We start from the raw sequence: 27,200 nt of genomic DNA, 5'->3' as shown, positions 1-27,200 counted from the left end.
TAGACTTTGCTAGATCACCCCACTAGCTACAATCCCAATATATACACACCACATACAAAAACCCATGCCACACCCTGGCCTGACCCAATACATGAAAATAAACACAAAATACTTCGATCAGGGCGTGACAATTTTGGAGCATTGCCTTGCTTTGTTTGAACTTCACATGGGTGCACTGTGTGGCTACACAAACTATGGTTGAATATTTTCCTGAGAATAAATCACTTTTCTACCCGGTATTTCCAGCCAAAACCAGAAGTTTCATTCAAAAGCATTATAAAGCATATACATAGGCCTATGTATGTATTTGATTAGAATAAAATATTATGTCCAGCAAGTTATACTAGGCTAGCTTTTCCTGCATGGGACTCCAAGAGCTATGGAGTGTTTTTTAATAAGGAGAGAGGCCAGCGGAGCACAAGTGTGTGCGTATTAGTCAAGAGACAGAGGCTATAAGTTAGAAGCTTTGAATGGAGTTAATGGAGAGAGAAACACTGCGAGAGTGCTCGTGCGTGCACTGATTTAAAGCAGCGATATTTGAGTGATTCGGTCTTTATATTACTGCGGCAGACTATGCTGCAGAAAATGTAGGCCTACCTGTCACAAGAAAAAAAGTTACCATGATGAGATGATAGGTCTACATGCATTGTGAACTGTACTCCATACTGAGATGGGCTGTCTGTAGAGAAGACAGATTTAGACATTGCATATACTGTCATTTAACAGTTCATACCATGCTCTTCATTTAAATCATTTATTATAATTTACCGGTTTCTTGCAGTTCTTTTTCCTGGGAAAAGGGAGTGGTTTTGGGTGGTAAACTGGGTCCCCGCCATTCAACACTGATACAAACTGCCATCCAGAGCACTGTTTGCAATGCATTGTATGTGTGAGGTTCACTGACCCCTTTGGTTCTTTTCTGGTTGTTATGCATGCAGTTGTTGAATAGATCATTTTCTGAATGCCATGCATGCTGTTTGCAATCCTATGAACAAACGAACAGAATGATGTTTGACGTCTTTTGTTTCATATACAGTGTAATTACATTGAAATATTTATATTATATAATTATGTATGATAGTCCTAACATTACTCACACTGGCTCATACATCATTTAGAACTCTTTAACATATATTTTCCAATATTTGTTTTCAGGAGCCAATCAGAAGAGTTTTTGAGGGAATCTCCCCAACAAGTCTTCCCACCCGCCTCACCAAAAATGATCAAACGCCCATCCACTTCTCCAATGCCAAGCCGCTCAGGTTCAGCACCAAACACACCCCTCACCCCCCGAAAGAAAGTTGTTGTGCCAACAGACTACCAAGACACTGTCCCTGGTGAATTTGAGGAGAAGGTGAAACATCCAAAATCATCAGCCATGTCTCTAAGCAGTACTCAGGACTCCCGTCCTCAGACGCCAGTCAGTGTCAGTGAGTACTCCCGCAAGGAATACCAAACTAGGCCATCCCCCAAACTGACCAGAGCAAGCTCCAAGATCTTTGAGAAGGTGCGTGGTTTCGAAGAGCGAAGGCGAAGTTATGATCATGAAGGCTCCATCTCGGGACGGTCCTGGGCCGGGTTCAATCGTGCCGGGTCCGTCGACTCGGACGATGGAGGGAGCCGGTTGGGCATCTCCAGAGAGAGTTCGAGGGAAGACCTACGAGAGGCTCTGAAGGAGGACGCTGCCGAACGGAGGTCTATGTTCAGACAGAGGGCTGCGTCCTTGGAGGACTGCAGGCCCCGTACCACCCAGAAGGTCCAGGAAATCGAGAACAAGTTCACTGAAGAGCTTCAACGAATCAAGAAGCTTGTGGGTAAACCTCACATGAAGAAGTCCTTCTCCACCGAGCAGCTCTCGCTCAGGGCTAGTGGCAGGCAGCCTTTGAGGAAGATTGAGCCCCTCCCACCTCAAATTCTCCAGAAGCTCCAGGAACGGGAATGGGCCCAGCACGAGAAGCAGCAGAAAGAGATGGAACAGCCCAAAGAAGTAGTGCCACCAAAATCACCACGACTACAGCTACAAGAACAAGCACGGCAGGGGCAGCCTTCACCCCAAACCCAAGAGATTGACCGACACTCCATGAGTAGCATAACATACAGTAGATTGGGAGAAGTAGCTGCCACTCCAGAATCTATGCAACTGGCTGACTTACCGGGACAGAGGCCAACAAGACAGGTAAATCAAGCCAGTCTTGTCAGGGAGATCCTTCAAAGGTCTCCATCACCAGCAAAGATGCAGATGCAGAGGGCTTACAATCCATCGGCAAATCACCAACAGCAGGCAGAGTCACCAAGCAGAAATGTTGTCGAGATGACGCTACACAAAGTTGAACGCAGGCCAGAAAGCCCTCTTGTTCAGAGGATATATTGTATTCAAGAATCACAGGACAACCATGAATCTCCTGTGCAAAAGTCCCAAAAGGAAGAATCGCCAGGAACAAAAATACCTGTAGATGTAGCATTAAGAAAAGTAGAGGATAGACCAGAAAGTCCATTGGTACAGAGAACGCCAACCGTTGTACAAGAACGTATAATCCAGCATCCGCAAAAACCTCCACGGCAGGCTACCTCTTCTACAAATGTTCCAGTTTTACCATCTGAGGAGAAAATGGAAGTGGAGTTGATCAAGCCAGCCCCCAAGCTAATCATACCTACCATCATTGTCGAGGAAGAACCCATGGAAGATGACGTTCCTCTTGAGACTGACAGGTCTAAGAAGGCAACCAATTCGAAAGAAGGTCAAACACAGAAGACCAGGGGGAAGGGTCGCCGCATTAGTCCCATGTCTCCAGAGTTAGGTGGGAATTATTTTCAATCTGTCTTTATTTATCAAAATGAAAATGTATGTTGTGTATATTAGAGGCTTGTATCTTATTTTCCTTGTCTTTGCAAAGTTCAATTCTCATTGGTATTCCTTAGTTCTGAACACAGCCATGAATGTCTTTGTAATTACGTTTTGTAATTTGTGCAGATTCTTCAGACGACTCTTACGTGTCTGCTGAAGAGGACCCCTTGGAGGCCCCTATGTTTGAGTTTCCTCTTAAGGACACTGTGGTAACTGCTGGTACTGAGGTCCTGCTGAGAGTCATCATTGCTGGCATGCCTCCCCCAGAAGGCAAGCTATCTCTATCTCTATGTATCACTTTATAACAAAGTTTATATCCAGAACCTAAAAGGGATCATCAGCTGCCCCCATGGCAGAACCTTTGATGAACCCTTTTGGGATCAAGGTTGAACCCTTTCCAACCCAAAAGGATTTCTCATTGAAAGGGTTCTCCAATGGGGACGGCCGAAGAACCATTTTGGAACTCTTTTTTTCTAACAATGTAGTCACAATGTAGTTATATCGCTTCAACTCTTATTTGTCTGTATCCATATCTAGTTACCTGGAGGAGAGACAATATCAAAATCCAAAACAGCTTAAACTATGGGATTAAAGTGGAGGGAGAGCGTTATTCACTTTTCATCAAATGTGCAAAAACAAGTGATGCTGGAACGTACTGTGTGACAGCTGCCAATGAGGTTGGGAAAACATCTAGCAGTGCCACACTTTCGATCAAACCAGGTAAGCATGAGTTGCAACATTGCATTGGTTGGGTCACCCTTCACTTAAAGTTTATTTAATAATACCTTGTTGTTATTACTAAACAAGAAGTAGTACTGAAGGTTAGAGACCTTCTGATTTACCGGCCCTTACCTTGAACCTTATGTCTGCTTAATGTCCTTGTACTGGAGATTGTAGCCTGAGCTTTAGCCTTTGGGAATTGCACCTGACTTTTGCTAACCTTTGCATTCTACACTCTTAGAAAAAATGTGCTGTCTAGAACCTAAACTGGTTCTTTGGCTATAAGAACTCTTTTGGAACCTTTTTTTCAGATGGGTGTAAGTCATTTGGATATATCAGAAAAGTGAATTAAAGGATGATGTGGACATTTTTGTCACTCCACTGACCCGTGTGACATTGTTATTGTTATTTGCCCTGCCATTTCAAAAGGATGTACATTGTTATTTACTTCTTCATAAAGCTATTTCCTCATTTCTCCTCACCCACTCATAACCTCCCTCTCTCCAAAATGTGTTCAAGCAATATATTCCAGTTGAGCCAACTCACTTAGTTGAGTAGTTACCATAGCAACTAGGAGGCTAAATTGAACCAATAAATTGTTAAGACACATTGGTTTCATTGCAATATGAATCCACTGTTAAGATATGACGCAAGTAACATCTTGTCTAGGGTAAATTACATCATGAACTTGTTTGTTAAACATAGGCTAGTTAAAGTATAAATTCAACCATCAAACACTTTCAGTTCATTATTGCATCTAGAACCTATCTTACTCAAATGAGAAACTTAGACCCTTTTGCCCCCAGAGCCATCAAGATGGTCACATTCTCTACAGTGTACAAATGAATGAGAATATGAATGCTTGTATTTGAGAGAGAGAGAGAGAGAGAGAGAGAGAGAGAGAGAATCCTTAACACCTGAGATTAACAATAAAACACTCATGATAATGCAAGCACACATTATAGTACATGATTTGTCATGTGTACTTTAAAAACTATTTTGTGTATGAAATACATATTTATGAATAGTTTATTACTGCTTATTCATGTAAAGTTATTATAAAACTAATGAAAGATATTTAAGCCATGTCATACTTATGGATTGAAATGCTTGTTAGCCTATATGTATTGATTTTTTATATACGTAATTATGAAATACCTGTTTATTAGTGGTAATACATACAAGACACACTGTAATGGGGCGTCAGGTAGCCTAGTGGTTAGAGCGTTGGATTTGTAACTGAAAGGTTGCAAGATTGAATCCCCGAGCTGACAAGGTTCTGCCGTTCTGCCCCTGAAAAAGGCAGTTAACCCACTGTTCCTAGGCCGTCATGGAAAATAAGAATCTGTTCTTAACTGACTTGCCTAGTTAAATAAAGATAAAATAATTTTTCAAAAATATTATAAAGTGTTGCAGAATATTCCAAATAAGTTTTAGGTACAAATGAATTACTCATCCTTCAGCCATGGTTTTGTTTGGTATTTCTTCCTATATGCAACGCTACTCTTTTTTAAAACGTCACATTATGGGCATTCAAGTCACATTTAGTGTGTTGGCATACTGTTGGTGTAAGAGGAGGCCTTTTCACAGCATTTACTTTTTACTTTATATACATTGACACTAATTCACATGCACTCTTGAAATATTTTCATATTTACAATTACCAATATTTAATATCAGAGAGAGAGAAACTCAGAATACTAGACAACGAAGAGTCAGCTAATATACATCTCTAAGTTTGGAACAGTATTGGTACAGGGCAATCGCAAACAGATTCAGCTGGACTTTCACCTAATCAAAGAAACAGCTCAGCAGGAGAAGCTCTCCCTTGAGAAAGATACCCCCGCCCCGAGCGGGTCAGACCAGACCTCTTCATTACATAAACCCACAGACGAGCCACCCCAAGCAGAAAGTTAACCTCCCAACACAGAGTACTACTCCCTCATTGAAATGAGGAATAAATTCACCCAGCTGGAGGTAAGGCAGGTGGAGCTGGAACAGCAGGTGATTACACTCCAGTCAGGACAGACTCAGGCACAGTCCAACACAACAACACCCCCTTAACTAGACCTGGAGAGCAGGAGGTGGAGATAGACATATCTGCACTCTGTAATGTAGTGAGACAACATCTACAAGAGAAATAGCAGGAGAAGAACAGAGCACTAGAGGAGAGGATCAGACTGCTGGAGGAGAGGCTGAGGGGAATGATGTGTGACAGAGAACAACCCGTTAGAGAGGTAGCCACCCCCACAGAGAAGCCAGCAGAAAGGCTCACCTCAGCGCCCAACAAAAGTCTCGACACCACAGCAGAACAGTGCACCCCAGACCGTAGCGTCGACAACACAGCGGGACAGACAAAGAACCCCAAGCCCAGGCATCCCACCCCTTCTGAGCACCCACCTTTCAGCCCCCCCCCATGGACTTACACATAAGTCCATGGGAGGGCCTACATCCAGACCACAACACCACCAGACACATCCATACCCCCACTCCAACCAATCAACCCCCCAAAGTCAACCATCCCCACACCCCATTTAGGCCCCCTCAGACCAGACCTATGCCCCTCCTGCTCACCCCATGCCCCCCACTCCCGCAAAGGCGGCCTGAACATGGAAGTCACACATGCGCCCAGGCCGTGAGCGTGCAAGAAGGGCCAAACCCCACTCTTACACTAGCCCAAGCCAATGGAATACCAGAATACCAGATGTACCAGATGCTCAGCAGGTTCTGCTCACATTTACTGGCCCGAGGCCAAACCACACGACCAACAACACTGGACACTTTATGGAACACAAAGCCCTCACTATCTGATCCTTTAATATCCAAGGCTTGGGGTCCTCTGCCTTTGGCCTAAAGAGCAAGAACCTGGACTTCATCAAATACATCTGAAATACAAACATTGTCATCCTACAAGAAAAATGGTATAGAGGAGACGGACCCACTGGGTGCCCATCCACCAAACTACCAGGTGTGAAACAAGGAAGGGACTCAAGGGGTATGCAAATTTGGTATAGAGCAGACCTAACTCACTCTATTAAATTAATCAAAAGAGGAACATTTTTACAATTGGCTAGATATTCAAAAGGAAATGATCTTAACAGAGAAAAATGTCCTACTGTGTGCTAACTATATCCCCCCCATTAGAATCCCCATACTTTAATGAAGACAGCTTCTCCATCCTGGAGGGGGAAATCAGTCATTTCCAGACCCAGGGACATGTACTAGTCTGTGGTGACCTAAATGCCAGAACCTGACACCCTCAGCACACAGGAGGACAAACACTTGCCTGGAGGTGACAGCATTCCCTCCCCATATGCCACCCTAGGCACAACTATGACATCAAAACCAACAAAAACGGGTCACAAATCCTGCAGCTCTGTGGGAATGGGTAGCCTTGTGGTTAGAGAGTTGGACTAGTAACCGGAAGGTTGCAAGTTCAAACCCCCGAGCTGACAAGGTACAAATCTGTCGTTCTGCCCCTGAACAGGCAGTTAACCCACTGTTCCTAGTCCGTCATTGAAAATAAGACTTGCCTGGTTAAATAAAGGTAAAATAAAAATAAATAAAAAATGTACATAGTCAATGGTAGGCTTCGAGGGGACTCCTATGGTAGGTACACCTATAGCTCAACCTAGAGTCTCTCAGAGCGTTCAGTTCGCCCACTGACACCCCTATTCAATCACAGCAAAATCACAGTCTACTTCAGCAGAGCAATACTAAATCATGAGGCATCAAAGCCAAAGGAACTGAGTAATATTAAGAAATGCTATAGATGGAAGGAATGTAGTGTGGAAACCTATCAAAAAACAATTAGGCAACAACAAATTCAATCCCTTTAAGACAACTTCCTGGACAAAACGTTCCACTGTAATAGTGAAGATGTAAACTTGGCAGTAGAACATCTAAACAGTATATTTGACGTCTCAGCGTCCCTGTCAAATTTAAGAATTTCAAACAGAAAACCCGAAGAAAATGAACAACAATGAAGAATGCAAAAACCAAAGAAAGAAATTGAGAAACCTGTCCATCCAAAAACATATAGACACAGAAAACCTGAGTCTATGACTTCACTATGGTGTATCACTAAAACAATACAGAAATGCACTACGGGAAAAGAAGGAACAGCACGTCAGAAATCAGCTCAATGCAATGAAGAATCCACAGACTCTAACCACTTCTGGGAAAATGTGAAAACACTAAACAAACAACAACACAAGTAATTATCTATCCAAAATGAAGATGTATGGGTAAACCACTTATCCAATCTTTTTGGCTCTATAACAAAGAACAAACAGCAAAAATATATACAGCTGAAGTTGGAAGTTTACATGCACCTTAGCCAAATACATTTAAACCCAGTTTTTCACAATTCCTGACATTTACTCCGAGTAACAATTCCCTGTCTTAGGTCAGTTAGGATCACCACTTTATTTTAAGAATGTGAAATGTCAGAATATTAGTAGAGAGAAGGATTTATTTCAGCTTTTATTTCTTTCATCACATTCCCAGTGGGTCAGAAGTTTATATACACTCAATTAGTATTTAGTAGCATTACCTTTAAATTGTTTAACTTAGGTCAAACGTTTCAGGTAGCCCCGCACAAGCTTCCCACAATAAGTTGGGTGAATTTTGGCCCATTCCTCCTGACAGAACTGGTGTAACTGAGTCAGGTTTGTAGGCCTCCTTTCTCGCACACACTTTTTCAGTTCCTCCCACACGTTTTCTATGGGATTGAGGTAAGGGCTTTGTGATCGCCACTCCAATACCTCAACTTTGTTGTCCTTTAAGCCATTTTGCCACAACTTTGGAAGTATTCTTGGGTCATTGTCCATTTGGAAGACCCATTTGTGAAAAAGCTTTAACTTCCTGATTGATGTTTTGAAATGTTGCTTCAATATATCCACATAATTTTCCTACCTCATGATGTCATCTATTTTGTGAAGTGCACCAGTCCCTCCTGCAGCAAAGCACCCCCACAACACAACTGCCACCCCCGTGCTTCACTGTTGGAACATAACGATGGTCATTATGGCCAAATAGTTCTATTTTTGTTTCATCAGACCAGAGGACATTTCTCCAAAAAGTATGATCTTTGTCCCCATGTGCAGTTGCAAACCGTAGTCTGGCTTTTTTATGGTGGTTTTGGAGCAGTGGCTTCTTCATCGCTGAGCGGCCTTTCAGGTTATGTCGATATAGGACTCGTTTTACTGTGGATATAGATACTTTTGTACCTGTTTCCTCCAGCATCTTCACAAGGTGCTTTGCTGTTGTTCTGGGTTTTATTTGCACTTTTTGCACCAAAGTACGTTCATCTCTAGGAGACAGAACGCTTCTCCTTCCTGAGCGGTATGACGGCTGAGCGGTCCCATGGTATTTATACTTGCGTCCTATTGTTTGTACAGATGACCGTGGTGCCTTCAGGCATTTGGAAATTGCTCCCAAGGATGAATCTGACTTATGGAGGTCTAACATTTTTTTTCATCTGAGGTCTTGGTTGATTTCTTTTGATATTCCCATGATGTCAAGCAAAGAGGCACTGAGTCTGAAGGTAGACCTTGAAATACATTCGCAGGTACACCTCCAATTGACTCAAATTATGTCAATTAGCCTATCTGAAGCTTCTAAAGCTATGACATCATTTTGTGGAATTTCCCAAGCTGTTTAAAGGCACAATCAACTTGGTGTATGTAAACTTCTGACCCACTGGAATTGTGATACAGTGAAATAATGTCTGTAAGCGATTGTTGGAAAAATTACTTGTGTCATGCACAAAGTAGATGTCATAACCGACTTGCCAAAACTATAGTTTGTTAACAAGACATTTGTGGAGTGGTTGAAAAACAAGTTTTAAAGACTCCAACCTAAGTGTATGTAAACTTCCGACTTCAACTGTACATGATCAAATACAGATCTTAGACTCAACTCTTAAAGACTACCAGAACCCACTGGATTATCCAATTACCTTGAATGAACTACAGGACAAAATAAAAACCCTCCAACCAAAAAATCCTGTGGTGTTGATGGTATCCTCAATGAAATGATAAAATATACAGACAACAAATTCCAATTGGCCATACTTAAAATCTTTAACTTCTTTGGGGTAGGGGGCAGTATTTTCACATCCGGATGAAAAGCATGCCAGAGTAAATGGCCTGCTACAAAGCCATAAAAGCTAGAATATGCATATTATTAGTAGATGTGGATAGGAAATACTCTTTTTTTGTTTTTAAAAATGTTTGAATGATGTCTGTGAGTATAACAGAACTCATATAGCAGGCAAAATCCTGAGAAAAAAATCCAACCAGGAAGTGGGATATTTGAGGTTGGTCGATTTTCAACTCAGCTCCTATTGAAGATGCAGTGGGATATTGGTAATGTTGCACTTCCTAAGGCTTCCACTAGATGTCAACAGTCTTTAGAACCTTGTCTGATGCTTCTACTGTGAGGTGCGCTAACAAAAGTAACTATTTGGACATAAATGATGGACATTACCGAACAAAACAAACATTTCTTGTGGGAGTCCTGGGAGTGCATTCCGACAAAGATCAGCAAAGGTAAGTGAAGATTTATAATGCTATTTATGACTTTTGTTGACTGCATAATATAGCGGATATATTTGTGTCTTGATTGGGCTCTGAGTGCCGAATCAGATTATTGCATGGTTTGCTTTTTCCGTAAAGGTTATTTGAAATCTGACCCAGCGGTTGCATTAAGGAGAAGTGCGCCTAAAATTCCATGCATAACAGTTGTATCTTTTAGCAATGTTTATTATGAGTATTCCTGTAAATTGATGTGGCTCTCTGCAAAATCTAAGGATGTTTTGGAACTTCTGAATGTAAGGCACCAATGTAAACTCAGATTTTTGGATATAAATATGAACCGAACATAACAAAACATACATGTATTGTGTAACATGAAGTCCTATGAGTGTCATCTGATGAAGATCATCAAAGGTTAGTGATTATTTTTATCTATATTTCTGCTTTTTGTGAATCCTCTCTTTGGCTGGAAAAATGGCTGTGTTATTCTGTGAATAGGCACCCACCTAACATAATCGTTTGGTTTCCTTTCGTCGTCGTCGTAAAGCCTTTTTGAAATCGGACACTGTGGCTTGTTTTACAACAAGTGTATCTTTAACATGGTGTAAAATACATGTATGTTTGAGGAATTTTAATTATGGTATTTCTGTTGTTTTGAATTTGGCGCCCTGCAGTTTCACTGTCTGTTGAAGAGGTGGGACGCTACCTACTGTCTCACATACCCTAGATTAACATCATCCTTAGCTCTGACATCTTCCCCAATATTTGGAACCAAGGACTGATCACCCCAATCCACAAAAGTGGAGATAAATTTGACCCCAATAACTAACGTGGGATATGCATCAACAGCAACCTTGGAAAATCCTCAGAATTATGATTAACAGCAGACTCATACATTGTGAAAACAATGTACTGAGTAAATGTCAAATTTGCTTTTTACAAAATGATCGTATGACAGACCACTTTTTCACCCTGCACACCCTAATTGACAAACAAACAAACCAAAACAAAGGCAATGTTTTCTCATGCTTTGTTGATTTAAAAAAAGCCATTGACTCCATTTGGCATGAGGTCCTGCTATACAAATTGATGGAAAGTGCTGTTGGGGAAAAATCCATGTACACAAACAACACGTGTATGGTTCAAATTGGCAACAAAAACACACACTTCTTCCCACAGGGCCGTGGGGTGAGACAGGGATGCAGCTTAAGTCCCATCCTCTTCAACATATTGACGAATTGGCGAGGGCACTAGAACACTAGAACATTAAATTGAGAGAGCAAAACCTTTCTATGTTTACTATTCATGGTTGATTATATCTGTTTGTTGGACTGGATTCCACATTTCCTAATGACATTTAACTGACACAATAAAAGTAAAGCCTTGTTCACCTTCGGAGGTGGGTTCTCCAGATACTGTGATCACAACATGGAAAGTCAAGTATATTTCCTATTTTATTCTTTATCTGATTATAATGTGTATTTGACAGAGCCTATGCAGGAGCTGCAGGGGACCATTTGTGTTCCTAGGGACATCAGCAGCCCTATCACATCTGATGAAGAGTACCTCAGCCCACTGGAGGAAGGCATGGACTTTGGAAGCCCAGAGCCCAGGAAGATAATTGACACTCGATTCAAGGAGCCTCCTGCCTTCCAGGTGAGACTATAACGCTGCTTCTCTGGTGCCTATCACCTGGCTTTCGTTGACTTTCCATTATACTGTAGGACCTTGATGTGGTAAACTTGGGGCAAGGGATCAGTTTGATATTTTGCAACTATATTTTGTTCAAATTTTTTTTTATTGGTATTGCAATACACTGGAAATTGATTGAACCTATAAGTTGCTTCTAACTAAATCTGAAGGCACTGTGTATGGTGATTCACCTCAACCAGCATGCATTGGATGTTCCATTTAGTGTAGTTTACATTTTAAAAGTTACAGCATGGAAATTAGTCTGTGTTCTCCATTCCAATTTCAAACTGGCTCATCATCCTTTTTAACAGGTAACTATGAATGATCAAGAGGTCATTGAAGGTCAACAGGTCACCATGTCTGTCCGAATAAGTGGGCAGCCCAAACCCATGCTTTATTGGTAGGTTTCCTGACTCCATCAAATCCTCAACTCATTCTTCTTTGTTTAATGTGGAACTGACAGCATTTTAGCCAGATTAAATCGTATTCAAATCTGTTCATATACACCCCCAGGAAGAATATAACACTTTAAAAATATAGATTTTCTGAGAAGCATAAATTCATAGAATTTGGGAATATATATATAGTAAGGCATTTGTGAAAATTCTATAGCATTATAGAGTGGGAAAGCGGCCGTACGTTTGCAAAATTAATAGACACTGCAGTAAATAAAACTGAATAAAAACATCTGTCCAGGACAGGAGTCCACGCAGACCGGTGCCATAGCCATAGCCAATCAGAGCCACAGTACGCCTATATGCAAATAAGCCATTTTCCACACGGGCCTGCCATCATTCACTTTGAATTTGGCTGGAAAGTCACCCTGTTGCAGTAGCAACAACGTGACTTTAGATCATTAGAACGCATTCGTCAAAAGCCACAAAATGCACCAAAATGGATTTCTGTATGTACTGTATGTAAATGCCACTGCAGTCCTCTTACATTTGGAAACTTCACAAACAACCATGAAAAGGTTTGCTCTCTCTCCTTCAGTTACCTATGCACATTAACAACAACAATATCAAAAACAAATGCTAGCCAGAGCGAGATCAGCTAAAATATAACAAGGGAACATTAGAGAATCCATTTCAAACTTTTTCAGCTAGGTGGCTGTCAGAATTGCACTGATAAACAATTGGGAATAGTAGCCTGCTCGTTGTTCTGCAGCTTGCCTGCCAATGCATGCAAATACCAACCCACGTTTTGACAACTGAATGGGAACTTGCCTGCCTGCCCACCCTTTTGCTCGATGCCAAATACATTTGATTGACAACTAAGAGATAGGCTAACTGTGTATAACAGTCATTCAAGTTCAGCATAGCAAGCTAGCTAGCTAATGTTAGATGGCATCTTTTTAGCTTGATAAATAAAGAGCTAGTTACATACATGGATACGCTAGCTCAGGGGTGTCAAACTCAATCAGTGCACGGGCCATATAAAAATGTTAAAAACTTGCGGACCAGACTTGGCCTATTTGCTTTGTTTTTTAATGTGCAACTCTGTGACCCAAATTGGCCATTGTTTTATTATGAATAAATATAGCACTGGGCCTACAGAGTGGAGCAGCGGTCTAAGGCACTGTGTTGAGACATCACTACAGACCCAGGTTCGATCCCAGGCTGTGTCACAACTGGCTGTGACCGGGAGACCAATAGGGCAGGGCACAATTGGCCCAGCGTTGTTCGGGTTAGGTTAGGGGAGGGTTTGGCCGGGGGGGCTTTACTTTACTTTACTTGTCATTGCGTTTTAACAACTCCTAGTGGGGGCCAGTGCGTCTGCAGGCTGAATTTGGTCGTCAATTGAACAAAGTTTCCTCCGACACATTGGTGCGGGTGGGTGTTAAGAAGAGTGGTTTGGCGGGTCATGAATCTGAGGACCCATGCCAAATATTTTCCGTCTCCTGAGGGGGAATAGGCGTTGTCGTGCCCTTTTTCATGACTGTCTTGATGTGTTTGGACCATAACAGTTTGTTGGTGATGTGGACACCAAGGAACTTGAAGCTCTCAACCTGCTCCGCTACAGCCCCGTCGATGAGAATGGGGGCGTGCTCGCCCCTCCTTTTCATGTAGTCCACGATCATCTCCGTTTTCTTGATCACGTTGAGGGAGAGGCTGTTATCCTGACACCACACTGCCAGGTCTCTGACTTCCTCCCTATAGGCTGTCTCGTTGTTGTCGGTGATCAGGCCTACCACTGTTGTGTCGTCTGCAAATTTAATGATGGTGTTGGAGTCGTGCTTGGCCATGCAGTCATGGGTGAACAGGGAGTACAGGAGGGGACTGAGCACAAACCCTGAGGGGCAAGTTGTTACCTACCCTTACCACCTGCGCGCTGCCCGCCAGGAATTCCAGAATCCAGTTACAAAGGTAGGTGTTTAGTCTAGAGGTCGACCGACAGGGCAATCTCTCTCTACCATTTCTATTTCGTGTACATTTGACTATTGGATGTTCTTATAGGCACTATAGTATTGCCAGTGTAACAGTATAGCTTCCGTCCCTCTCTTCGCCCCTACCTGGGCTCGAACCAGGAACACATCGACAACAGCCACACTCGAAGCAGCGTTACCCATCGCTCCACAAAAGCCGCGGAGCAAGGGGAATAACTACTCCAAGTCTCAGAGCGAGTGACGTTTGAAACGCTATTAGCGCACACCCAGCTAACTAGCTAGCCATTTCACATTGGTTACACTAGCCATTAGGCTGATAGGCTTGAAGTCATAAACAGCGCTGTGCTTGTGAAGAGCTGCTGGCAAAACGCACAAAAGTGCTGTTTGAATGAATGCTTACGAGCATGCTGCTGCCTACCATCGCTCAGTCAGACTGCTCTATCAAATCATAGACTTCATTTTAACATAATAACACAAATAACAAATATGAGCCTTTGGTCATTAATATGGTCGAATGCGGAAACTATCATTTCGAAAACAAAATTATTTCAGTGAAATACAGAACCGTTCGGTGTTTTATCTAACGGGTGGCATCCCTAAGTCTAAATATTGCTGTTACATTGCACAACCTTCAATGCTAAGGAATTACGGAAAATTCTGGCAAATTAGTTCGCAATGAGGCTACCCAAACTGTTGCATATACCGTGACTCTGCGTGCAATGAACACAAGAGAAATGAGACAATTTCACCTGGTTACTATTGTCTGCTAACCTGGATTTCTTTTAGCTAAATATGCAGGTTTAAAAATATATACTTCTGTGTATTGATTTTAAGAAAGGCATTGGTGTTTATGGTTAGGTACAGTCGTCCAACGATTGTGCTTTTTTCGCAAATGCGCTTTTGTTAAAACATCCCCCAGCGTTGCATCGATTATATGCAACGCAGGACACGCTAGATAAATGAGTAATATCATCAACCATGTGTAGTTATAACTAGTGATTATGATTGATTGATTGTTTTTTATAAGATACATTTAATGCTAGCTAGCAACGTACTTTGGCTTCTACTGCATTCGCGTAACAAGCAGGCTCCTCATGGAGTGCAATGAGAGGCAGGTGGTTAGAGCATTGGACTAGTTAACTGTAAGGTTGCAATATTGGATCCCCCGAGCTGATAAGGTGGAAATCTGTCGTTCTGCCCCTGAACAAGGCAGTTAACATACCGTTCCTAGGACTTGCCTAGTTAAATAAAGCTATCAAAAAATATAAAAAATATTGGTGCCCAAAAATACTGATTTCTGATTGTCATGAAAACTTGAAATCTGCCCTAATTAATCGGCCATTCCGATTAATCGGTCGACCTCTAGTTTAGTCCCAGGGTCCTTATATTAGTAATGAGCTTTGAGGACACTATGGTGTTGAACCCTGAGCTGTAGTCAGTGAATAGTATTCTCACATAGGTGTTCCTTTTGTCCAGGTGGGAAAGGGCAGTGTGGAGTGAAATAGAGATTGCGTCATCTGTGGATCTGTTGGGTTGGAATGCAAATTGGAGTGGGTCTAGGATTTTTGGGATAATCCTGTTGTTCAAAGCTCTTCATGACTGCAGACGTGATTGCAATGAGTTGGTAGTAATTTAGGCAGGTTACCTTGGTGTTCTTGTGCACAACGATAAACAAAATAGATAAATAATATTTGTCCAGCCTTTGCTGCTATGTTTGCAGATGTGCATAATATGCTGCAACCATAATCAAAAAGTATTAAATAACTCCATTTAAACTTAAAACATGTTTTTCATTTTTTTGCACTGCATAGATGCATTTCTGTATGGTGCACTCAAAATAAATTGTAGTTGAATAGTATACCTAGGACATGCTCAAATGTTGCCTACATGTTTATTTTTTGCATTGTGTTTTGTTGCAGGTTTTGTTTTTTTGTTATTCATTGTCAAGCTTTAAAAACCAAAGCCTGACAGCAACATTTTAGTATCCTAGCTAGGACCTGTGTCACATCTGCTCCTGCCACGCCCTCTAGTGCCCATCCAGTGTCTCCTTGACCTGCCGCCACTTCCCCTGTGCTATCTCACTCTCCCTCTCTCTCTCTCTGTGTGTGTGTGTGTGTGATTGTGTGGATGGAGACAGGTGTGCTGGAGTCAGAGCAGATCCACACTAGCTGCAACCCGTTCCATAATCAAGACCTCTACAAATACTCAGTCCTTCCACTTCCACACTGGCAGATTGCAATCTCTGCTCAGTCAGTATACGCTTCTAGCTTTTGTTGCTATTCAGATCCTGTTACCCTGCTGTGCCTGTTTTCCTATCCGCTACAGTTCTGCCCGCTCTGACTCTGGTCCCTGTCCCACGTCTCATCGCCGTGTTACATTGTCCTAGATCCCCCACTCTACTACTCCCTTGGAATCCGCCCCGGACCTGCTTACCCTGTCTCAAACCCTCTCACTCCAGCCTCAGCCTCCTCACCTGATCTCCAGCAACCCTCCCGAGCTTCCCCTGACCTGCACTCCATCTTCCCCTGTGTTCCAATAAATACCTTGGTTATTTCATCCCAGTTTCCTCGTCCTCGTCTGCTCTTGGGTTCCCCTGTTCCACTCCGCGCAAAAGTACAATCTGGCCAAGAACCCAGCAGACTCTCCGACTCTCCACCAAACTCTCGTTGGCCAAGGCACCCTGCTTGAGCAACATAACCAAGCCCTGAAAGCCCTTCTGGAGCACATCAAGGAGTTTTCACCGGAGTCTGTCTGACCTACAGGGTTGAACCTTTTGCCCAGAGCTCAAACCCGTCCCAAGTTTGTCTTCTCTGCCCCGAGAGCCATTTGTTCAGACTCCCGAGCGCAACCTCGGAGCTTGCAGTGCCTTTTAGTACAATGTTCACTAGTATTTGAGCAACAGCCCTACTCTTATGCTAGCGAAGAGGCCAATATTTCTCTTCCTGGGCCACAGCGGTGTGGGAGAGACAGTCCACATCTCCTACTCCAGATTCACGGAGGAGATGAAGAAAGTCTTTGACCACCCGGTCTGCGGTAAGGATGCCGCTAAACGACAGCTGTACCTCCGTCAAGGCCCCCATAGTGTTGCTGAGATGGCATGTAAGGTTCGCACCCTCGCCCTTGAGAGAGGCTGGAATGAGGAGACCTTCAGGGAGCATTCTGGAACACGGTCACTGAGACCCTCAAGGGTGAGTTGGTGTCCAGGGATGAGCCTGATAGACTTGATGAACTCATCTCTCTCGCTATCCGCATCGACTACTGTCTCCGTGAGCATTGGAGGGAGCTTCTACTCCTTCTTCTACACCACGTGCTTCTACACCTGCATTGCTTGCTGTTTGGGGTTTTAGGCTGGGTTTCTGTACAGCACTTTGAGATATCAGCTGATGTACGAAGGGCTATATAAATCAATTTGATTTTGATTTGATTTGATTTGGTAGATAAGGTTGCATGTCCCATAACATCTGCTTCATTGCCTTGCTCTCCTTCTCCGACTGCATCCCATCCCCAGGCTCGTCCAGATCCTGAACCCATGCAGCTCGGCGCGGCCCGTCTCTCTCCGTGGGAGAGGCAAAGACAAATCTGCACTAGGCACTGCCTATACTGTGGCCAGGTTGGTCACTTTGTCTCCACTTGTTCCCTATGTCCAGCAAAAGAGGGGGATCAGCAGTAGTGGGGATATACTGTTGAGCCAAATTGCCTGCCCATCTTCCCCCAGACCCCTGCTTGAAGGCAACCTTGTGTGGCGGAGCCGGCTTTTCCTCTTGTCTGTTCTCATCGATTCGGGTGCCGACGAGAGCTTCCAGGACCGAGGTGTCGTTACCAAGTTGGGCCTGGACACTGTTCCACTCGATTCACTTCTTGATGCCAACGCTCTCAATGGAAAGCTCCTCACACGTGTCTGTGAGAGAACCGTCCCTATCATCCTGCGTCTTTCTGGAAATCACCAGGAAAATATCAGTTTCCACATAATTGACTGTCCTTACTCTCCCCTAGTTCTTGACCATCCATGGTTAAAGCTACACAACTCACAGATTGACTGGACCACCGGAAAGGTAACAAGTTGGGATTAATTTTGTCGCTATAATTGTTTACATTCTGCCTTTTCCCCTGCCTTGTCTGTGCCTCAGTTCATTCCAGAACCTCCGGACCCGTCATCAGTTCCTCCCGGGTATCACAATCTAGCTCTTGTGTTTAGCAAGCACCACGCCCTGTTGCTACCGCCTCATCGGCCGTACGACTGCGCCATTGACCTCCAGCTTGGAGCTCCTCTCCCCAGTAGCCGGTTGTTTAACCTCTCTCGTCCCAAGCAAGAGGCTATGGAGAGTTACATCCAGGATTCTCCGGTGGGTACTGGGTTTTTCTTTGTGAAGAAGAAGGATGGGTCACTGAGGCCATGCATGGACTTCCGTGGGCTGAATAATATCACTGTTAAGAAGTACCCCTTGCCACTCATCAGCTCTGCTTTTGCCCCCTCCATGGTGCCACAGTGTTTACCAAACTCGAACTCTGGAATGCCTACCACCTTGTCCTCATAAGAGAGGGGGACGAGTGGAACGAGCTTTTTGTTAAAGCTGAAAAATGGGAGTTCCATGCTGCCACAGTGTCTTTCCTGGGTTATATTATTGCACAGGGACAGTTACTTATGGACACCGCCAAGGTCATGGCAGTGACAGAGTGGCCTGCGCCCTCCAACCTAAAGCAGCTACAGCGTTTCCTGGGTTTGCACATTTTTACAGATGTTTCATCCGTAGCTACAGCCGTCAAGCAACACCTCTCACCACTCTCACCTCCAGTCCGTTCAACTGGATGCCTGAGGCAGGCAGCTTTCCTGGCACTCAAGCATCACTTCACCTCCGCTCCGGTCCTTACTCAGCCTGACCCAGAACTCCAGTTCATCTTGGAGGTGGACGCCACTGACACCGGGGTAGGTGCTGTTCTGTCTCAACGTTCCCCCTCTGATCAGAATGTCCACCCATGTGCATTCTTTTCCCGTAAGCTCTCACCTGCAGAGAGGAACCTTAAACATCGGTAACCAGGAACTCGCCAGTTCACCACCGACAACACGGGTACCAAGCCAGAAGCCATTGTGCCATCCACCTGCATCGTTGCCGTCGTCACCTGGGAGATCGAGTCCCTTATCCTCCAGGCTCAGCAGATCCAGGCTGACCCTGGTAACGATCCTAGTAATGCTCTATTTGTTCCAGATTATGTTCGCTCTGATGTTCTTCAGTGGTGCCATTCTACCCACCTCACCTGTCACCCTGGTATGAACCGGACCGTCGCCTTCCTGCATCAGCGCTTTTGGTGTCCCACCATGGAGAGAGATGTCTGAGAGTGTGTCTCAGCCTATACGGTTTGTGCCCGGAACAAAACCTCCACTAAACCCACTTCCAGTATGCTCCACCCTCTTCCTTTACCCAGTCATCCCTGGTAACACATAGCTCTGGACTTCGTCACTGGCCTTCCACCATCTAACGGTAACTCTGTTATCCTCACTGTTATTGACAGGTTTTCCAAAACGGCTCACTTCATTCCCCTCTCCAAGCTACCGTCCTCCACAGACACTGCGGACCTGTTAGTTTCCCATGTATTTCGTCTACATGCATCCCCACTGACATTGTTTCCGACAGAGTACCCCAGTTTACCTCCCAGGTATGGAGATCCTTCTGTTCAGCTCTTGGTATCAATGTGAGTCTTTCTTATGGATATCACCCCCAGACCAACGGCCAGACCGAACGGGCCAACCAAGAGATGGAGACTGCCCTACGCTGCGTGACCTCTGCCAACCCTTCCTCCTGGAGCGCTCAGCTACCCTGGGTTGAATATGCCCACAACACTCTCACCACCGCCTCGTCAGGTATGTCACCGTTCGAGTGTGCTCTGGGTTACCAACCCTCCCTTTTTCCCCACCCAAGAGGTTGAGTTTGCAGTTCCCTCTATCCAGGACCATCTGCGCTGTTGTCACTGTACCCGGAGGAAGGGCTGGGGACCCAGTCCCAAGCAAACCGTCGCTGGGCCTCAGCTCCAGTCTATACCCAGGGTCAAAAGGTATGGCTCTCATCGAAGGACCTGCCATTAAAGGTAGCATCGAAGAAACTTTCCCCCCGCTTCATTGGTCCCTTTGAAATCGACCGTGTCATTAACCCCTCTGCAGTGCACCTGAAACTCTCAGGCTCACTTATGATCCACCCCACCTTCCATGTGTCCCTGATTAAGCCTGTCTGCTCCAGTCCCCTGTCTCCTCTTGCAGCAGCTCCTCCAGCCCCTCGACTCATACCGTCTGGCGGCTTTTGGATGTGCGCCGTCGGGGTCGCAGCTGGCAGTACCTGGTGGACTGGGAGGGATACGCTGGGTGCCTCCCAATCCTTCTGTTTCCCTGCCTGATGCTATTTTCCTATCCTCTACAGTTCTGCCTGCTCTGACTCTGGTCTTTGTCTCCTGTTCCACGTCTTGTCATCCTGTTACTCTGTCCTGGATCCCACTCTACTACTCCCTTGGATTCTCCCCGGACCTGCTTACCCTGTCTCAACCCCTCTCACTCCAGCCTCAGCCTCAGCACCTGATCTCCAGCAACCCACCTGAGCTTCCCCTGACCTGGACTCCATCTTCCCCCTGTGTTCCAATAAATACCTTGGTTACTTTATCACAGTTTCTTCTTCTGAGTCTGTTCTTGGGTTCCCCTGTTTCACTCCGTGTAACAGAATGTGGCATGTGTCTATACACTTTCCCTCTGCTGCGTGCTTGTGTTTCCTATTCAGCCTTTAAGCCTTGTGTTAGACACATGCACTAGCCCATAAGCCACGTAATGACTGACTTGTGATCATTGCCCTTGGTAGTTTGATTGTATTGACATTCTTAGTCTTACAGTAATTTTTTTCGAAATATTTAGTCATTGTAACTGAAACAGTGCATCCCGAATGGGTGGCGGCAGCAAACAATCTACTAGCCAGCTGTGATTTACAACTTGATAGCAATATTTTTTTGGACTACCAAGAAATGTAAATGATATTATTATTGCTGAATTATGATAATCTTGCATTGAACATGTATTCTATCAACAATGCCTTACTGTACGTCGTGGAATTTTGAGTCAAATAGAAGCTATTTTCAAAACCTCTTATCAAGTTGTTTTTTTAAGCATAAACTGTGAATTTGATATTTTTGACTGATATTATGATTGTCTTTTTGTTTCATATGTGCAAAGTAGTTAAAACGCTGTCAATTCCACTTTAAGCCTGCCGTAACATATACGGGATATTGTTAATATTGAAAAACACTAGTCACACATATCTTGTCATTAGTGTTTTGTGCATGCTCCACAATTGTCATGGTTCACATTGGCAAGACAATGGTTGCTAGGTTTCTGTTATCTTTATGAAACCAATATACTGTAGTTCACAGTACATTGTAATACATCTGGAAACATCTGGAAACATTTCTAAATATAGAACTCTCCCTTGGTTCAGGCTGAGGGACAGGATGACGATAAAAACAGACTTGCGCCACACTGTGCGTGAGACTGAGGACGGCACTTTTGAAATGACCATCAACTCACCCCAGAAGTTGGACACAGGAGTGTACACCTGCAAGATCATCAACGAGTATGGAACAAAGCAATGTGAATGCAAACTGGAAGTGAAAGGTACAGTAATTGGTTGTTTTTTTCTATTTCCAATTCCTCTCTTTGCTGTAAGCCAATTGAATAATACATACAATTGGATAACAATTTGTGTGAGCTACTGTATGTACAGTTGAAGTAGGAAGTTTACATACACTTAGGTTGGAGTCATTAAAACTTGTTTTTCAACCACTCCACAAGTTTCTTGTTATCAAACTATAGTTTTGGCAAGTTTGTTAGGACATCTACTTTATGCATGACACAAGTAATTGTTCCAACAGTTTTTACAGACAGATTATTTCCTTTATAATTCACTGTATCACAATTCCAGTGGGTCAGAAGTCTACATACACTAAATTGACTGTGCCTTTAAACAGCTTGGAAGATTCCAGAAAATGATGTCATAGCTTTAGAAGCTTCTGTTTAGGCTAATTGACATCATTTCAGTCAATTGGATGTGTTTTTTATTTATTTATTTCACCTTTATATAACCAGGTAGGCCAGTTGAGAACAAGTTCTCATTTACAACTGCGACCTGGGCAAGATAAAGCAAAGCAGTGCGACAATGACAACAACACAGAGTTACACATGGCATAAACAAATGTAGAGTCAATAACACAATAGGAAATAATATATATACAGTGTGTGCAAATGAGGTAAGATTAGGGAGGTAGGCAATAAATAGGCCGTAGTTGCGAAGTAATTACAATTTAGCAAATAACACTCAAGCGATTGGTTTGCAGAAGACGGTGCAAAGGAGCAAAAAAAAAATTATAACAATATGGGGATGAGGTAGTTGGATGGGCTATTTACAGATGGGCTATGTACAGGTGCAATGATCTGTGAGCTGCTCTGACAGCTGATGCTTGAAGTTAGTGAGGGAGATACAGTGAGGGAAAAAAGTATTTGATGATGATGATCAGTCTATAATTTTAATAGTAGGTTTATTTGAACAGTGACAGTGATTATTGAAAATAAGAATTTGTTCTTAAATAACTTGCCTAGTAAAATAAATAAAAATGTGTGTCTGAAGGCAGTGTATTCCAGACATGGGAAGCTCTCACAGAGAATGCGGATTTACTAAAGGTGCTTTTCCTTAAGGGAACTATACAGTCACCTCTCATGGCAGACCTTCTGGATCTGCTGCCATATGTTTGAGTTTTCTGTTTAACAAAAATATTGAGTGGAGGGGGAGCCAGGCCACTTAGGATCTTGAATACAAGACATGCGTCGGTGTATTGCACAAGATTTTCCCAACTCAGGAGCTCATGCTTTCTGAGGATGTAACAGTGATGATGGCTATTGGGCTTCCTATCAAGCACTTTGAGAGCCTGTTTGTAGACAGACTGAATAGGTTTTAATGTTGTACAGCAAGCTTGGGCCCAACTAGTCAAGCAATATGTGAAGTGGGGGAGTATCATAGATTTGAAGTACAGTTTTGCTACCTCTGTAGTCAAACAATTTCGTATAAATCGGAAATTAGCTAGGTTGAATTTGGTTATCTGAATTACCATTTTCACATGCTTTTTAAAAGAGAGGTTGGAATTATGATGCCACGGTACTTAAAATCAGATACCACCCGGAGCTTCTCCCCTGACACATAGACTTCTGGTTCAGTAGCATCTGTTGCCCTCTTTGTGAAGAACATGCAAACAGTTTTTTTCACATTGAGATGCAAACACGAGTCACTGAGCCCCTTTGTACATGGACCATTACAGTGGTGAGTTCTTGTGCAGCTTGTTAATATAAGCTATAAACTCAGGTCATTCATAATGTTATATAGATCATTGACTATCATGCCGTATAAGACTAAAATGCATGAAGTATTGTTCCCCTGCTTTGAAAACGCAGGTGATATTTTAAATACTTTGGTAAATATAACTCTGCACACTGACAGATGACGAACATGAAACAGGGTTGACAGAATATTAACTCCTGTCCTGTGCATCCCATAGTGCCCCCGGTGGAGCCAGGCCTCGCCATCATCCGTCCAGTGAAGGACATTACGGCGGATGCTGGCGAGACAGTCATGTTTGAGTGCCACGTAATTGGACCACTGGACACGGACGTCGATTGGCTAGCAGATGGGAAGCTGATCCAGCCGGCTCTGCTCAACTGCAAAATGCATTTTGATGGGAAGAGGTGCAGGCTGCTCCTCAACTCAGTGCATGAGGATGACAGTGGCATGTATACGTGCAAACTGACCTCGGCCAAAGGTGAACTCTTAACTGCACTGTCACCCACTTCACTTGTTCTCTTCATCTCTAGGGTCTTGCATGAAGAGTCATGCTCTTCATTTTCATTCATGTTGGTAGAATAACCAAACGTTTCCTCTTTTTTAAACACACTTTTAATCTTGGTATATCATTAGATAATATACATACACACTATATAGATGAATAAATGTGTAGTTAGGAACAAGTCATCAACTTCCCAGAATCAAATTGTTACTCTTGAAATAAGTTGAATGACCATTAAATTAATAAACTGGTATTGTACATTTTCTTGCTTTCTTTTCCTTTTCAACTTCATTTTCAAGTTCGTTGCTTTACTTTGGTCTTTACTTTCGTTTTAGAGGAACTGACCTCGAGTGGCCAACTCAAAGTCATTCCTTCCATCGAGCCCCTATTCACCCGTAAACTGGACGTCTTAGAGGTGATCGAGGGCCGTAACGCCCGCTTTGACTGCAAGGTCAGCGGAACACCACCTCCCAGAGTCAGCTGGGGACATTTCGGTAGGAGATGTTCACTATGTTCATTATGTTCCCCTAGCCTGGTCCCAGATCTGTTTGTGCTATGTTGCCAAACATGACAATAACCATAGGAGGACAAACAGCCATTGTCTCCATAGTGATTTTATTGGCAAAACCATATAATTGTGCACACTGCAAACAAGTATAACAGTAATAATTACTATGTAACAATGTGTACCTGCACTGTCAATGGAGATATAAATATACAGCACAACACAGATTTGGGACCATGCTAGTTTACCACCAAATTAGCTCTTATTGCTATTCAAGAGCATACAGTAGTTTACACGGTTGTTCAGGGTCAATGTAATCATGTATGAACCTGTATATTTACATCTACATTGACAGTGCAGGTGCACATTGTTACATTACTAATGTTATACTTGTTTGCAGCGTGTACAATTTGAAGGTTTTGCAAATTAAATCACGATGGAGACGATGTCTGTATGTCCTCTTCTCTCCTCAGACCATACACTGGTAGAGAGCGATGATGTGCGCATCTTACAAGAGGGAGGTCGTCACTCCCTCATCATCTCTCATGTCACCAATGAGGACGAGGGCTTTTACACGGTCATCGCTCGCAATCCACATGGCGACGCCGAGAGCTCCGCTGAGCTCTATGTCCAGGAGCCCAGACCTGCTATCTCATCTCAAATGTAGGAACACACTTACCACCTACAGTCCTCACCATACAGATTTAGGATCTTAATTTGATCACTCTTTTGTTGCTAAGAATTGTCCTGCAGTGCAGGAAATGCAAACTTGTAGTGTATCAAAGTTTTAAAATGCACTAACACTTTACATTAAGTTGTCCCTATTACTATGTAACTAACACAGTAATGACTGCGTTAACAATATAGTAGTTACATAGGTTTTTACTATGTAATTACATGGTAATAGGGTTGTTGAGGAATCAGTTATTACACAATTGGAAGAAGGAATGTGTAATTACACATTCAGTTGTTGGTTACTCCACAGTTGTAACTACTGATGCTATTAATCCTCTAAGGTCGATGGCCGAGCCCCCACGAAATCGAATTACCATAATACAAAATTCCCCATAAAAATCTGTCCGTTTAAGGTAGAGATATTTTTTTGTTCACGGGCTACATCTAAATCCACCGCATCTGCTTATGCCGCACTTCCAAATCTGTGGTCAAAGGTGACAGAGTGTGAGCGGTGTTTGTCAGATCATGAGACAAAATTGTCTGTAGCGTCCGAACCCTCTATGGAAAGATGAGACGGTCGCAAACACGACGGTATTCTTCGTTTTGGCTCAAAGGCCCGTACCGAATCAAGTGTAATGTAACAATGTACTTACATAGGATATACTTGTAACTCTCATGTAGCTACTCAGGATCAAGCAACTTAATGTAAAGTGAAACCCAGTAGGATGTAACCTCTATAATTACTATGTGGTTACAATGTAACAACCTTTGCAGACAATAGGCTAACCAGGAGAAATTAACAGACAGGGGAACATTAAGTTTAACCCTTTAGGTTACATTGTATTTACAATTAAGCAATATTTAACAACAAACTCTCTAATTACAAGGGATATACATGTATTTACAATGTACTTAATGTAAAGTGAAGTGCCATTTTAATTACTATGTAGTTACATGTGCGTACCGTTAGGATGCATAGGGAGATAGTAGCTCATTGATGTACCGTCTAAACTGTGATTATATGTAGAAGCCAGACAAAATGGTTTACATTAACCCTTTAAAAGCGATAAATAAATATATCCCCAAGCAACCAGGAGAGAGTGAGTGGTCAGTTATACACAAAAGGGAAACAGTCTTTCAGTAAAACGACACTGAGACTCAAACCTTCCCTTAGAGGAAAAGAAAAATACAAACTTTTAGATGCAAATGAGAGCAACGGACAGCTGAAGGAAATCCAGGAAAACATAACAATCTGTTGTTAAAAATTTAGATTTGCTTGAAAGGAAAGTAGTCTATCGTGCCAGATATGCATATACAGGGCGGAGTGTGGATGAAAAGACAACAAAATTGACCTGCAAACTTTAGAAGATTAACTGGATCTGCTAGAAAACAGATTGAGACAAAATAAGATGAGAATATTGTCCCTACCGGAAGATGAGGGAAAACAGGGGACCTTTCCATCTACGTGATTAAGCTGATATCGGAGGAGCTTGGCATGGATGTATCCCCAGAGGATCAGGAGTGGGCATGAAGGAGAAAAACTCTAAAACCCTTGCATGGTAACCTTTTAAGATGTGGAACTATCAGACCAAAGTCAACATTCTGACGGCACATGGGGACAATGAGATCAAGGTCCAGGGCCGGTCCATTCGATTCTTCCAGGACCTGTCTTCTAGACTGAGAAAAAACGCAAGCAATTCATTCCGATCAGACATTCACTGCAGGAAAAAGGAGTCAAGTCTCAACTCCAATTCCCGGCAGTACTGTGGGTATTGAAGAAAACATAGAGAATGGAGTTCTCACGCGCTAATGAAGCCCTGAACAGGCTGTAGCAAACCCTTTTCAGTTGAAAGAGAGCCCAGTGCCTTGAGGAGCGATAGAGGAAAAACAGATAAGAACAATAGGCTACAGACAGTGATGCCCAAGACCTGTTTATCATAAATTGAGACAATATTCCTTCCCCCTCCTCACACAACAATC

The 27,200-nt window shown here is 43.2% G+C and overlaps 1 protein-coding gene across 1 annotated transcript in view; it reads left to right on the top strand.

Annotated features, from left to right (window-relative positions):
* Window positions 1-27,200, top strand: part of LOC118367199 (striated muscle preferentially expressed protein kinase) — a 125,051-nt gene that overhangs the window by 41,335 nt on the left and 56,516 nt on the right. Inside the window, exons 4-12 of the mRNA XM_035750351.2 lie at window positions 1,156-2,798; window positions 2,972-3,115; window positions 3,383-3,565; window positions 11,594-11,760; window positions 12,108-12,196; window positions 21,649-21,824; window positions 23,756-24,016; window positions 24,376-24,534; window positions 25,019-25,208. Of these exons, the coding sequence (XP_035606244.1) occupies window positions 1,156-2,798; window positions 2,972-3,115; window positions 3,383-3,565; window positions 11,594-11,760; window positions 12,108-12,196; window positions 21,649-21,824; window positions 23,756-24,016; window positions 24,376-24,534; window positions 25,019-25,208 (3,012 nt within the window). The remainder of the gene's footprint in view (window positions 1-1,155; window positions 2,799-2,971; window positions 3,116-3,382; window positions 3,566-11,593; window positions 11,761-12,107; window positions 12,197-21,648; window positions 21,825-23,755; window positions 24,017-24,375; window positions 24,535-25,018; window positions 25,209-27,200) is intronic.

This window comes from Oncorhynchus keta, chromosome 34 (genome assembly GCF_023373465.1).
Source record: "Oncorhynchus keta strain PuntledgeMale-10-30-2019 chromosome 34, Oket_V2, whole genome shotgun sequence".
NCBI lineage: Eukaryota > Metazoa > Chordata > Actinopteri > Salmoniformes > Salmonidae > Oncorhynchus > Oncorhynchus keta.
Note: the sequence above shows the minus strand (reverse complement) of the source record. Positions and strands in the feature narration are given on the sequence as shown.